This window comes from Phyllostomus hastatus, unplaced genomic scaffold (assembly GCF_019186645.2).
Source record: "Phyllostomus hastatus isolate PE091 unplaced genomic scaffold, TTU_PhHast_1.1 phas_contig_62, whole genome shotgun sequence".
Lineage (NCBI taxonomy): Eukaryota > Metazoa > Chordata > Mammalia > Chiroptera > Phyllostomidae > Phyllostomus > Phyllostomus hastatus.
Window position 1 is genome coordinate 16,369,567 of NW_025333921.1, and position 15,898 is coordinate 16,385,464.

General features: G+C 34.4%; 1 protein-coding gene across 7 annotated transcripts in view; it reads right to left on the reverse strand.

The window, feature by feature from the left end:
• MYO9A (myosin IXA) overlaps positions 1–15,898 on the reverse strand; it is a 234,135-nt gene that overhangs the window by 201,320 nt on the left and 16,917 nt on the right. For all 7 annotated transcript variants that reach the window (XM_045848730.1, XM_045848731.1, XM_045848733.1 and 4 more), the window contains exon 4: positions 8,554–8,616. In XM_045848730.1, the coding sequence (XP_045704686.1) occupies positions 8,554–8,616 (63 nt within the window). The remainder of the gene's footprint in view (positions 1–8,553; positions 8,617–15,898) is intronic.

Sequence of the window (15,898 nt, forward strand, 5' to 3'; positions counted from 1 at the left end):
TACCTGAGTATAAAAGGCATGATCCCATACACACACAGAGTCCTTAGTCAAACTTACTATTTTCAAGCATTTAAGGAAATCTCTGTTCAATCCATTACCTAACGAAGCAGATATATGAGTACCTCAATGCCCATACTTGAAAAAGAATACATACCTCACAAAGTTACCTCAGAAAAGTCAAGAAACAAACAGCAAGAACAAAAATCACCACCACAAATCCTGGGAGAGGGAGAATCTCATCTCTAGAGCTGTCACATGATAATTTAAAATTTCCCATTTTCAAAAAAAAAATTATGAGGCATGCAAAGAAACAAAGTATAACACATACAAACAAAAAAGAAAAAATAATCTCTAGTAACCGTCCCCGAGGATGCCCAGGCATTACTTATAACACTTCTAATCAACTGTTCTAAATATGTCCAAAGACCTAAAAGAAACTAGATTTTAAACAACTACAGGAATATGAGAATGATGTCTCATTAAATAAACTATCAATAAATATATAGAACTTATCAAACTTTAAAGTTGAAAATATACTTTAATTATAAATTTTCTAAAAAAAAAAGATCAACATCACATCTAAACATAAAGAAGGAATTAGTGAACTTAAAGTCAATTGAGACTAGTTCTAAGAAGTATAAAGATAAATGAATAAAGAAAACGAAATACAGTCTCAGAGATCTGTGGGACACAATTAAGTAGATAACACTTGCATAAAGCAGGGCACCAAGATATGGAAAATGGGAGTCTAGAAAAGAAAAGAAAAGAAAAGAAAAGAAGAGAAGAGAAGAGAAGAGAAGAGAAGAGAAGAGAAGAGAAGAGAAGAGAAGAGAAGGGAAAAGAAAAGAAAAAAAAAAGAAAAGAAAAGATGTGAAAGAATATTTGAAAAGGTGACCAAAAGTTCCTCAAATTGGTGAATAACCATAATGTGCAAATCAAAAAAAACAAGCTCAACAAATTCTGGGAGGTGGGGGTCAAGGGATCAAAGAGAGCCAAACTTGGACCAATCAAGACTGCTGAAAGTCAAAAATAAAATTTTCTGTTTTTGGCCCTGACTGGTATGGCTCAGTGGATTGAGCATTGTCCTGCAAAACAAAAGTTCGCTGGTTCAATTCCTGGTCAGAATATATGCGTGGGGTGCAGGCAAGGTTCCTAGAGAGTGGGGGTGTACAAAAGCCAACCAAATGGTGTTTCTCTCGAACATCAGTGTTTCTCTCCTTTTCTCTCTCTCTTCCTGTCTCACTAAAAAGAAGTAAAATCTTTAAAACATTTTTTGTAATATTTCAATTATAATTGGCATTCAATATTGTTTCATATTAGTTTCATGTATATAGCATGATTAAATATTTACATAACTTATGAAGTAATTCACCTAGTAAGTCTAGTACCCACCTAGCACCATACATAGCTATTACAATATTATTAACCATGTTCCCTATGCCATATTTTACATTCCCAAGATTATATTATAACTACCTATTTATACTTCTTAATTCCTTCACCTTTTTCACTCAACTCCCAACCCCACCCTCATCCGGAAACAATCAGTTTGTTCTCTGTATCTAGGAGTCGGTTTCTATTTTTCTGTTCATTTATTTGGTTCTTTATTTTTTTTCTGGTAATTTAAGAATTATGTCATCATTTTATTTTATTTTTTTCATCATACCAGTTTTTTATTTTTTCAAAAGGATCTCTAAAATATTGCTTTATATGGCCAGTGATGCAAATTTCATTTGAATATTCCCTGAATTGAATTATATTCATCTTTTTGGAACTATTAACATTCTTTTTGGTTAAGTATACTGGTATTTTTATCTTGTTAAGAGTTTGTTATTTCGGGGATTTGGGTTTTTTTTTTAATTTTTATTTTAATTGTTGTTCAAGTACAGTTTTCTGCCTTTTACCTCCATCCCAGTCTACCCCCCAGCCCTCCCTACCCCACCCCCTTGTTATTGTCCATTTACACAATGGAATTCTATGCAGCAGAAATAAAGAAGGAGCTCCTACCCTTTGCAACAGCATGGATGGAACTGGAAAGCATTATGCTAAGCGAAACAAGCCAGGTGGAGAGAAACAAATACTGTATCATCTCACCTTTAACAGGAATGTAATCAACAAAACAAATGAGCAAAATATAACTAAAGACACTGAAATTGAGAACAAGCTGATAGGAGAGAGGGGAGGAAATTTCAGGGGGAAAGGGGAAGTGTTTGCAGGAACTGGTATAAAGGACACATGGACAATAACAAGGGGGGGATGGAAACGGGAGGGAGGTGGGGAGGGCTGGTGGGTGGGCTGCAATGGGGGTAAAAGACAGAAAACTATACTTGAACAATTAAAATAAAAACTAAAAAAACAAAAAAAACTCTGAAATATTTGGTTCTTTAGATTCCACATATAAGTAAAGTCATATGGTATTTGTCTTTCTCTGACTTATTTCACTAAACACAATACCCTCTAGGTCCATCCATGTGTTCAATTACAAAAGATAACATTTCATTCTTTTTATGGCTGAGTAATATTCCACTGTATATACATACCACCTCTTACGTATCAAATCATCTATTGATGGGCATTTAGGTTACCTCCACATTTTGGTCATTGTAAATAGTGCTGCAATGAACATAAGGGTACATATATCTTTTCAAATTAGTGTTTTATATTTCATCAAATAAATACCCAGAAGTGGAACTGCTGAGTCATACAGTGGATATATTTTGTTATTTCAAGAATCTCCATATTGTTTTACATAGTAGCTGCACCAATTTGTAATCCTGCCAACAATGCTTCAGGGTATGCTTTTCTCCATATCTTGGCCAACTCTTGTTCTTTGCTGCTTTATTGATATAGCTATTCTGACAAGTGTGAGGTGATACATCATTGCGGTTATAATTTGCATTTCTCTGATGATTAGTGACATTGAGCATCTTTCCAAATGTCTATTAACCATCTGTAAGTCTTTAGAAAAAATGTCTATTCCAGTCCTCTATCCATTTTTAATCAGATTTTTTTTATGTTCAATTGTATGAGTTCCTTATATATTTTTGTACATTAACCTCTTTTCAGATGTATCACTGGTGAATATCATCTCCCACTCAGTAGACTGTATTTTCATTTTGTTCATGGCTTCCTTCACTGTGCAAAAATTCTTTAGTTTTATGTAGCCCCATACATTTATTTTTTTCTTTTGTTTCCTTTGCCCAAGGATACATATCCAAAAAATATCAGTAAGAGAAATGTCAGAGTTTACTGCCTATGTTTTCTTCTAGTACTTATATGGTTTTCAACCTTACATTTAAGTTTTTAATTCATTTTGAGTTTATTCCAACATATATTATAAGAAGGTGATCCAGTTTCATTCTTTTGATCTTACCTGTTCAGTTTTCCCAACATCATTTATTAAATATACTGTCTTTACACCACTGCATGTTCTGGACTCCTCTGTCAGTGGTAATTGGCCACATAAGCATGGGTTTATTTTGGTCTCTATTCTCATCCATTGATCTGTGTGTTGGTTTTCATGCCAGTACCACGCTGTTTTAATTACTATACCATTGTGGTATAGTTTGATATCAGGTAACATGATACTTCAACTTTGTTCTTCTTTCTCATGAGCAGTGTAACTATCAGGGGACTTTTGTGGTTCTACATAAATTTTAGAATTATTTGCTCTAGTTCCATGAAAAAATGCCATGGGTATTTTGATAGGAATTGCATTCACTCTATAGAATTCTGTGGGTAGTATAGACATTTTAACAATTTTCATTCTTCCTAACCATTTGAATAGTATATGCTTCTACTTATTTGTAATATCGCCATTTTTTTCCTTTCAAGTCTTGTAATTATCCAAGTGCACATCTTTTACCTCCTCATTTAAAATTTTTCCTAATTTTTTGATGCAATTGTAAATGTTGTTTTCTTAATTTCTCTGATACTACATTACAGTTATGTACAGATACAACCAATTTCTGAAGATTAATTTTATATCCTGTTACATTACTAAATTCAATTTATCACTTCTAGTTATTTATTAGTAGAGTCTTTAGAATTCTCTCTATATAATATCACGTCATCTGGAAATAACTGCAGTTTTACTTCTTCCTTTCCAGTTTGAATGCATTTTACTTTTTTTTTTTTACTGGTCTGATTGCTATGGCAGTATTATGTTGAATAAAAGTGGTGAAAATGGACATCCTTGTTTTGTTCCTGATCTTAAGAACCTCTAGGTTTTCAAAAGTGAGTATGATATAAGCTATGGGCCTGTCATATATGGCATTTATAATGGTGAGGTATGTTCCCTCTATTCCTACTTTGCTGAGATTTATTCATAAATGGATGCTGGATTTTACCAATTTTTTTCCATCTATTGATTTGATCATATGATTTTTATCCTTCATTTCATTTATATGGTTTTTGACATTAACTGATTTAGATTAAATGAACCTTGCATACCAGGAATAAATTCCACTTGTCTATGGTGTATAATCTTTTTAAAGTATTGCTGGATTGTTCACTAATATTTTGCTGAGAATTTTTGCATCTATGTTCATCAGAGATATTAGCCTATAATTTTCTTATTTTTTGTAACATCATTGAAATCAGGGCAATGCCGGACTCAAACTGAGTCAGGGAGCCTTCCCTCCTCTTGAATTTTTTGGAATCACTTGCGGAGAACTAAAGTTCATTCTCCTTTGAATGTTTGGTAAAATTCACTTGTGAAGCCATCTAGTCTAAAACTTTTGTTTGTTTCGAATTATTTGATTAGTAGTAACTACTTTGTTTAGATTTTGTTTCTTCTTGATTTTGTCTTAAAAAATTGTGTGTCTCTAGAAATATATCCCTACCTTCAAAATTGTCCAATTAGCATATAGTTTGTTCACAGTATTTGTTTTCTAATCCTTTGCATTTCTGTGGTCATTGTCAATTTTTCCCCTTTCATTTCTGATTTTATTTATTTGAATCTTCTCTCTTTTCTCTTGATGAGTCTCGTTAAAGCTATATTAGTCTTGTTTATCTTGCAAAGAACCAGCTCTTGATTTCATTGATCTTTTGTATTGATTTTTAAGACTCTCATTTATTGCAGCTCTGGCCTGTATTATTTCCTTCCTTTGAACATTGGTGTTCTTATTCCAATTCCATTAGGTGTAAAGTTAGAGTGTTTATTTGAGATTTCTTTTTCTTGAGGCAGGCCTTACTGCTATGCATGCATTTCCTCTTAGGACTGCTTTTGCTGTATCCCATAGATTTTGGCTTGTTGTATTTTCATTTGTCTCAAGGTATCCTTTGATTTCTTCCTCAATCTCAATGAACTCATTCTTTCTTTAGCAGCATGTTATTTAGCCTCCATGCGTTTGTGCTTTTCAGTTTTATTCATGTAATTGATTTTTAGTTTCATACCATTGTGGTTGGAGAATATACTTGATATGTTCTAAATCTAAAATATCAACTAAACCTTTTTAGTCTAATGTGTCTTTTAAGGCCATGGTTTCTGTATTGATTTTGTATGAAAGATCTATCCACTGATGTCAGTGGGGTGTTAACGTCCCATACTATGACTGTACTACTGAGTCTCTCTCCCATTATGTCTGTCAAAATTTGCTTTATATATTTAGGTCCCCTTGTGTTGGGTGCATAAATGTTTACAAGGGTTAAATCCTTTTGTTGGATTGATCTTTTTTTTATTATATAGTGTCTGTGTCTCATCATAGCCATTGTTTTAAAGTCCATTTTATCAGATACAAGTATTGCTACTCCAGCTTTCTATTTATTTCCATTTGCATGAAATATCCTTTTCCATCCTTTTTCATACAGTCTGTTTGTGTCTTTTAATCTAAACTGGGACTCTTGTAGACAGCCTATGTATGGTCTTGCTTTCTTATCCAGCTACTCTATGACTTTTGATTAGAAGATTTAATCCATTTATTTTTAAAATGATTATTGATAGTTATAGTCATTATCTTTTTATTATTCATGCTTATATTCTTTCACTACCTTCTTCTTCTTAGTGAAGTCCATTTAACTTTACTTTTAATACTGGTTTAATGGTGGTAAACTCCTTACCTTTTTTGTGTCTGGGAAGCTCTTTATCTCTTCAATTTTTTTTCACCTTCAATTTTAAATGATAGCCTTACTAGGTGGAGTAGTCTTGGTTGTAGGTCCCCTTTATTACTGAATAAACAATTCAGTAATAGTACTGAGATATCTCTCACACACACCCCTTCCAATAATGAACAAACAACTAAACAGAAGATCAACTAGGAAGAAAAGGACTTTGAAAATACTACATTCCACCTAGACCTAACAAACATCTACGGAATACTCTATCCAAGAACAGCAGTACACATTTTCTTAAGCATCCATTGAAAAATCTCCAGAATATAAAATACTAGACTATAAAACAGTAAGTCTCAATAAATTTAAGGAGATTGAAATCAGACAAAGTATATTCTCTGACCATCTTAAAAATCAGTAACAAAAATTTCCAAAATTCAGAAATATGTGGAAATTCAACAACACAATCCTAAATAACCAATGAGTCAAAGAAGAAATCACATAGGAATAGAAAATACATTGAGATGCATGAAGACAAAAATAAAACATACTAAAACATGAGAAACAGTGTTCAGTGGGACTTTATAGCCATAATTTCATATTTAAAAAAATCTCAAATCTATAACCTGACCATCTACTTGAAGAAACCAGAAAGAAAAAAAAAAAAGGAGCAAACTAAAGCCAAAGCAAGTAGAAGGAAGTAATAAGCATGACAGCAGAAAATTGAAAATGGGGGAAAAAAGAGAGAGTAAGAAAAATAAAAATCAATAGAACCAAGCTTGGTCCCTTAAAAGAGGGAGTAGGTTGCTATGGTCTGAACTCCTCAAATTCCTATGGTGAAATCATAACTCCAAAAAGTAATGGATCAGGAGGTGGAAGTGGGTGGGGCCTTTGGGAGGTGATTAGGTCATAAGTGTGGAGCCCACATGAATGGGATTAGAGCTCTTACAAAAGAGTTCCCTATACCTTTCTATTGTATGAGGATCCAGGAAGAGGGTTCTCACCAGAATGCTACCATGCTGGCACCTTGATCTTAAACCTCCCAGTCTCCAGAACTCTGGGAAATAAATTTCTGTTGTTTATAAGCTACACAGTCTGTACTACTTTGTTATATCAGCCTGAATGAGCTAAGACATGAATGAAAGTGGGGACATTACTAACAACTTCATGGAAATTTTAAGAATGTTACAAGAGAATATTATAAACAACATTTTTGCCAAAAATTAGATAATCTAGATGAAATTTCTAGAAAAATATAAACTACCAAAATCTGACTAAAGTAGAAAACTGAAAATCTAAAGAGACCAGTAATCAAAACTTCCCACAAATAAAAACTCAGAACCAGATAGCTTTACTGGTAAATTCTACCAAACAGGAAAAATTAATCCAATCCTTCACAACCTCTTTCCATCTTATTTTATAAGTCAGTAGTATCCTTATATCAAAAACAGAAAAAGACATCAAAAGTTTTTTTTAATCTTACAGCAGTATCCTTTATGAATATAGACACAAAAAATGTTCAACAAAACACTACCAAGCCAAATCCAGCAAATCAAATCCATTAAAATAACAGAGAATCAGTTTATAAGCTCTGGATCTCCACCTACCATTGAGTCTTCAAAACTACAGAAACCAGGCTTATATCCCTACCACTCCCACTAAAATGTGTTAGAAAAAGTTACTAATAGGCTTCTAGTAGCAGTACCTGTTAGCTCTGCAAGTGTTTATGAAGCTATTCTCTTCCTGAAACTCTCTTCCTTTTATTTTGAAACACCTCTAATTCAGATTCTCTAATGTCTTAGCCACAAAAAAAATAACAGAAGACTGAGTTCTAGTCCTAAACTTGCAGGTAATTCATTATGATAATATTGGCTATTAATTACTGAACTTTTGTTATATATAACATCTTATAAATGTTATTTCATTCAATCCTCTAAATGACTTTAGGATAGTTTTCTATTTGTAAAATGAAAATAAGGAGAGCAGCAGAGGAGTTAATTAGATGCCAAAGGCATGTTTAGTATTTGAATGTGTAGGTCTGTTTAACTTCAAACTCTGGCTCTTAATTTTGTCTCCTTGTTACACAAAGCTCATCATTTATATATCCAATATCTGGTTCCTTCATCAGTGAAGTCCCATATACCTCAAATATTATAATGAAATTAACAGCTTTATTAAAAAATTTTTTCAAGTTAGAGAAAGAACATTAAGACATGGAAAATAGTAAAAAGGCACAATCCTACCAAGAGAACAAAGATAACATTGTTTTCTTGTTCTGATAGTTTGCACGAATTTAGAAAGGGCAACAGTTCTATACACCCATCAAAAAATCTAGCAAACTCAGAAAAACTGCAGTGTTCGGCCCATGAAAGAAAGAGTAATCATATATAAAGCTATGCATGGTATAAACTGAATTAAAGGTCATGATATTCAAAGATCCTAAAAGTCAATCTGCATTATACAAATCTTAACTTGATCTAATTACATAAACAAAGTATGTACCGTTCATTATGCTCTTGATAAACAAGTCTCGACTTCTCCAGTAGATATTTTTCAACATAGGCACTAGAAGAAAAATAAAATTGGTTAATGTAATTAACATAAGGTAAACAAATATTTTTCAGAGAAGATGAAAAAATACAAAGAAGGCTATCCAGATTATTTCAGTACATTTACCATTATTTTGTTATGGACACTGTTATAGTGTTATTCATGTTAGATTCCTAAACTCATAAATCTTTTTTGTGTGTGTTATGGTTTTCTTCTTGCTTTCAATAAAACAAAAATAAACTCGGAAGTTCAAAACAGAGCACACGAGAACTTCCTATGACATAGACTTTACTGTCTTTCCAGGCTCATATACACCATACATTCTTTCAAATAATACACTTTGGCCAGATTACTAAACAGGGCTCAAAGATATACTTTCTTTATATTTCAAGCTATTGCTACATTCTGGAATCGATATATTTATTATTTACTGATTTATTCAGTTAGTATTCATTAATTGTGCACTGTGCTAAGCATTATTCAAATAGGGAAATAAGTGATATATTAGCTGTTCTCAAGAGGATTACAAGCTAGTGGAGGAAATAAGTAAACTAGTAGCTATCATAATGAGTTGACTCGGTTTATTATGGAGTGATTAAAATACAATTATTATGTGAACCTGGAGAGAGGCTCCAGGAAAGGAAAAAGATGTAAGTAAGAATTCCCACGGAATACACAGTGCATAGTAAACATTCATTAAACATATCTAGTAAATGACTATATGCCTCTGAAATCTAACAGACTGCCCTGAATAAGGCAAGGACAACTGCCCTCATGTAAAGGCATAAAAGAAGTAAGGTACCTATCAACTTCAGGAAAGATAGTTAACACAGCTAGAGAAGGAAATAGGCAAGTGGACTAGATCAAGAAGGACCAATATACCATGTGCCAGAAGAATGGAATTTACCCTGAATGTACAAGGAACTTAAATGTGAATTGTATTATTGATGTTACTCTCCTTATACAGCCTATATGCCTCAAGTCTTCAATCCTCTTATCCAAATTGGAGCAATTGGTTCAGCTCTAACAAGAAAAGAGGGTGCTTAAATTTAAAAGCTTTAGACTACTGAATCCAAATTACTTAGCACGATCCTCTTTGGGATCAAAATCTGACTTGATCTCTTATTTTCCTCAGTTCCCTCCCACTGCATGTTCTGTATTTCAGTACCTCCTAAAGAGAGACTATTCCCTCAAGCATGATATTCACTCCTGAATATATTGTTCATGGTCTTCCTTCCAATTCTAATTCTGTAGACTACTCCCAACTCTGTCCAGTAGATTCCATTCATTCATTAAAATGAAGCTCAAATGTGCCTTCTTTGCAAATTCATTACCACTAGTACCACCAGTAATTAAAATTTGTCACTTCTGAATTAACATTATCACTGCTATTCTAAACTACTGAAATGGGCTCTTATTATTCTAAAATGGGAGAAAGAACTAACATAAACTAGCATGTTAAATTCTTAACACCCACCCTGCATGGCAAATATTACTGCCTCTATTTCATAAGTGGAGAAACTGATACTCAAAGACATTAAGATCATATAGCTAGTAAACAGCAGAACTGTGATTTGAACCCAAGTTGATTTTAACTATAAAGGCTCCCTCTTACAACTACACTAACATACTCCTGGACATCTTTCCACCCACCCCTTCAATCCACGAGTTATCTACGAGAGCTCTCTATCTAGTAAATGAGATCTAATCATGTTATTCCTCTACTTTCATTTGCCCCTTATACTATAGTATGTAGGGGTAAATTAATGTTATGCCCATCTGGGATTGTTTTTTAAATACATCAGCATAGAGAAAAAAAAAGGATGAAGAAAATACGGCAAAATTTGATCATTGTTGAATCTGAGTGGGACTTCCTTGTACTCTTTTCTTTATTTTTGCTGTTTGTAATTTTTAATAAAATTTTAAAAATCTATTTCCCAGTGACAGATGATAAAACATAAGCATTAGAGCTTTTGTAATAATATGAAACCAGATGACCACAGTGCCCATAAACATTAGTCAATGAATTAACCTCCTCAAGTACACCAGGGTCTTTATCCTAATTCCATTCATTTGCTAATGCAAGTTCCTCAATCAATAATGTGATTTCCCACTTTTCCTGCTTGGCAAATATTTAAGACCCAAGATAAAAATCACCTTTTCTTGTGAAGTCCTCCAGACACATACAATCATTGTATTTACCTCATTTTCTGTAATTATCTTATATAAATATCTACCTTCCCAAAGAGACTACAAGAACTTTAATGGCAGAGAACATGTCTACATGTTTTCATATCCTCAAACTTAGCATAGTGCCTGGTACTTACAATGAACTCCACAAATATTTGTTTATTGACTAATTTTTAGGTAATCACTTAACATAGACAAGCCTGAATTTCATTCATAAAATGGAAAAATACACATCTGCCATTTCTAAGTCATGAAACTGCCTTAAGAATATATATAAAAGAATATATATGTATGTACATATATATAAAATGGTATTTTGTCATTTAAACAGCAATATACACACTTTACCTACTAACAAACTCTCGTAAAGCAGAATCATAAATACTGGGAAAGAGCAGCCTGATTTGACTGCATTCTGCTTTTACGAGTAAAAGTACCAACTATACCTTGGAAAATAACATTCTGCAAATCAGAAAAGAAGGATGTATACTTGTTTTTGTTTCTTTGGGGATTGGAAGGAGAAAAAACACATAGTTTAGGTCAAAATTTTTAAATCTACATGAAGAAGCATTTCAGATCTCACTCCCCAGCATATGTTGTCAGCATATGTTGGCTCAAATAAACTCATATACATAAGTACATATATACATACATACATGCAAAGGTAAAGTGGTAAGAGTTAAGCATGAGTAAAATAGCATAAAAATACATATTAATCTCACTTATTAATATACATGCAAAAATCATAAATAGCCCTGGCTAGTGTGGCTCAATGGATTGAGCACCAGCCTCAGAACCAAAGGGTTGCTGGTTCAATTCCTAATCAGAGCACATGCCTGGGTTGCAAGCCAGGTTACCTGGTGCGGGGTGCATGAGAGGCAACCACACATTGATGTTTCCCTCTCTTTCTCCCTCCCTTCCCTCTGTCTAAAAATAAATAAATAAAAATTTTTTAAAAAATCATAAATAACAACTAGCAAACAGACCACAACATTGTAAATACATGTGCATATAAATATGTCTGAGTATGTAAGCGTGTGTGTGTGTCTTTGTAATGACCAAATGGGATGCTATTCCCTAGGATACAAAAATTATTCAATATTAGAATAATCATAATATTAATACATCTCAGAATGAAGATCATACTAATGAAGGCCTTTAGTAAAATAACATAAACATTACTGACAAAAAATTTAAAATTGATTCATAACTCATTAACATGATAAAATCTCCTAAACCCAGAATTTCACTTAGTGGAAAAACAAGAAAGGCATTCACATAAAAGTCTGAAACAATATTATCACAGTACAAGAAGTTTAGAATCAGACAAGGTAGAAAATAACCAGAGATATAAGAACAGAAAAAAAGTAAATATATTTATTTTTGTAGATATGATTATATACCTAGAAAAGGTAAGAGAAATAGAGTATTTAAAACTCATACAACAAAATAACTAAGTATAAAATATAAAAATCAACAGCCTTCATACATAAAAACAACATGTAATTTGAAGATATACTACAAAAGAAAAATCATGCTTTTAATAATAAAACATTTTTAAAAACACTCAGAAATAAATGCAACAAGAAATACAAAAAGCTGGACTTCCAGTCAGATAGCAACAAAGGTAAACAAGATGTGCCGCCTCACACAATTTCTCCAAAATTACAACTGAACTATAGAACCATCACCACTCAGGATTATCAGAAATTGAGTTGAATGGGAGTCCAACAACTACAAAATTAAAGAAACCACATCCATCCAGACAGGCAGGAGGGGCAGAGACATAAAAACAAACAGGGAAGCTGCCAATGGAGGAGACAAGGAAACGGCCCAAATGAAAGAACAGAACATAACTCTTAAAAAAGAGCTAAACAAAATGGTGATAAGCAATCTATCAGATGAAGAGTTCAAAACACTAGTTACAAGGATGTTCAAGGAACTTAGTGAGAAGCTCAACAACATAAAAAATGATCCAGGCAGAAACAAGGAATACACCAATGAAATAAAGAACAATTTACAGAGAAATGACAGTGAAGTGAATGAAGCCAGAATTAAATCAGTGACTTGAAATGTAAAAAAACAAAAAATAGCCAATCATAACAACAAGAAGAAAAAAGAATCCACAAAAAACAAAGAAAGTGTAAAGAGCCTCTGTGATAACTTCAAGTGTTCCAACATTAGCATCACAGGGATGCCAGAAGAAGAGAGAAAGAGCAAGAAATTGGGAATCTTTTTGGAAAAATAATTAAAGAAAACTTCCCTAACTTGATGAAGTAAATAGACATCCAGATCCAGGAAGCACAGAGAGTCCCAAACAAGATGGATGGAAATTGGCCCACTCAAAGACACATCATAATTAAAATGCTAAAGGTTAAAGACAAAGTAAGAATCTTAAAAGCATCAAGAGAAAAGCAGTTAGTTACGACAGGGGAGTTCCCATAAGACTGTCAGCTGATCCCTCAAAAGAAACTTTGCAAGCTAGAAGGGACTCGTAAGAAATATTCAAAGTTGTGAAGAGCAGGGACCTATAGCCAAGATTGCTCTATCCAGCAAAGATGTCATTTAGATTTGAAGGGCAGACAAAGATCCTCCCAGATAAGAAAAAACTAAAGGAGTCCATCGTCACCAAACCATTATTATATGAGGTGTTAAAAGAACTTATTTAAGAAAAAGAAGATCAGAGGACTTCCAGCAACATGGACGCATAGGTGGACACACCGTACCTCCACGCACAACTAAGATGGGAACAACAACAATTTAGAGGCAGAATAACACCCAGAACTGACAGAAAATTTATCTGAATGGAAGTCGGACAGTGAAGAAGTTGAAATAGACCCCTTCATCCAGACCAGCAGGAGGGGCGGAGACAAGCAGCCGGGTTTGGGTCAGTCGTGGTGCAGAGAACAGGGAGAACTGGGCGCATAAGGCAACCGGGAGCGCATAAGGCATCTGGGGTGCACAAGATCGCAGCAGGTGGATCCTGAGTACGCAAGCGGCAGCTGGCAGACCCAGTGAGGCGGCGATTGTGGAGCAGGGCAGAGCGCGCAACCCAGGATCCCAGGGAAGGGACTGAGGTCCCACGGAGAACTGAGCTACTGCCATTGTTCCCTCTCGCCCCCGCCCCCACATACAACGTCACAATCTAGTGACTGGGGTGCCCAGCCCTTGTGAACACCTAAGGCTCCACCCCTCACTGTAACAGCAGCGACCAGACCCCCCCAAAAAAGAGAGATGGCTCAAACAGAACAAATCAGTGCCCCAGAACTCATTCTTTTGAGCTACCAAGAAATAGCTAACCTATCAGACACACAGTTCAAAATACTGGTGATCAGGAAGCTCACAGAATTGGTTGATTTTGGTTGTAAATTAGATGAACAAATGCAGGTTACCATAAAAGAAATGAAGGAAAATGCACAGGGAACCAATAGTGATGGGAAGGAAACTGGCACTCAAAACAATAGAGTAGACCAGAAGAAAAAAAAAAAAAAACAACCAAACAGGAAAGAATGGAGAAATAAGAATTCAAAAAAATGAGGAGAAGCTTAGGAACCTCCAGGACATATTTAAATGTTCCAACATCCAAATTATAGGAGTACCAGAAGGGGAAGGGGAAAAGCAACAGATTGAAAACGTATTTGAACAAATAATAAAGGAGAACTTCCCCATTCTGGCAAAGGAAATAGACTTCCAGGAAGTCTAGGAAGCTCAGAGAGTCCCAAAGAGGTTGGACCCAAGAAGGAACACACCATGGCACATCATACTTACATTAGCCAAGATAAAAACGAAGGAGAGAATCCTAGAAGCAGCAAGCAATAAGGGGACAGTCACCTACAAAGGAGTTCCCATCAGACTGTCAGCTGATTTCTCCAAAGAGACCTTGTATGCAAGAATGGGCTGGAAAGAAGTATTCCAAGTCATGAAAGACAAGGACCTATATCCCAGATTGCTCTATCCAGCAAAGCTTTCATTTAGAATGGAAGGGCAGATAAAGTGCTTCTCAAATAAGGTCAAGTTCAAGGAGTTCATCATCACCAAGCCCTTATTACATGAAATGTTAAAGGGACTTATCTAAGAAAAGAAGATTAAAAAAAATGTATAGTAAAAGGACAGCAAACTCACAATTATTAACAACCACACCTAAAGCAAAACCAAAAGAAACTAAGCAAACAACTAGAACAGGAACAGAACCACAGAAATGGAGATCACATGGAGGGTTAGCAACAGGGGAGTGGGAGGAGGAAAGAGGGGGAAAAGGTATGGAGAATAAGTAGCATAGATGGTAGGTAGAAAATAGACAGGGGGAGGGCAAGAATAGTATGAGAAATGTAGAAGCTAAAGAACTTATAAAGATGACACATGGACATGAACTAAAGGGGGAGAAGTGGGTGGGAGAGGGGGTACCGGGTGGAGGGGCGTGAAGGGGGTAAATGGGACAACTGTAATAGCATAATCAATAAAATATATTTAATAAATAAATAATTTTTTTTAAAAATCAGTTAAAAAAAGAAAAAGAAGATCAAAAGTAGTAAGAATAAAAACATATCTATCAACAAGTGAATTTGAAAAACAAACTAAGGAAACAAGAGGAACAGAGACAGAATTATGGCTACAGAGGGCATTTGGTTGTTGCCAGAATGAACGGGGGTGTGGGAAAATAGGTGATGATGTGAAGGGATTAAAGAGAACAAAAAGGTAGTTACAGAATAATCACAAGGATGTAAAGTAAGGTATAGGAAACAGAGTAGTCTAAGAACTTATACACATGACCTATGGACATGAACAATGGTGTGGGGATTGCCTGAGAGAGTGAGGGGTGCTAGGTAGAGGGGGGCAAAGAGGGAAAAACTGGGACAAATGTAATACTGTAATTGATAACATATAATTGAAAAAAATCAATAAAATAAATCTGCCACCAAAAAAAATACAAAAAAACTTAACATTTTTAAAACCACAAAGATGTCAATTATCCCCAAATTAATACATACATTGAACATTAATCCAATAAAATCTAGCCATGAAAGACATGGAAGATACATGCTTCTAAGAAAAATGATCCAATCTGTGGAGGTTATATACTATATGATCCCAACCACAATGCATTCTA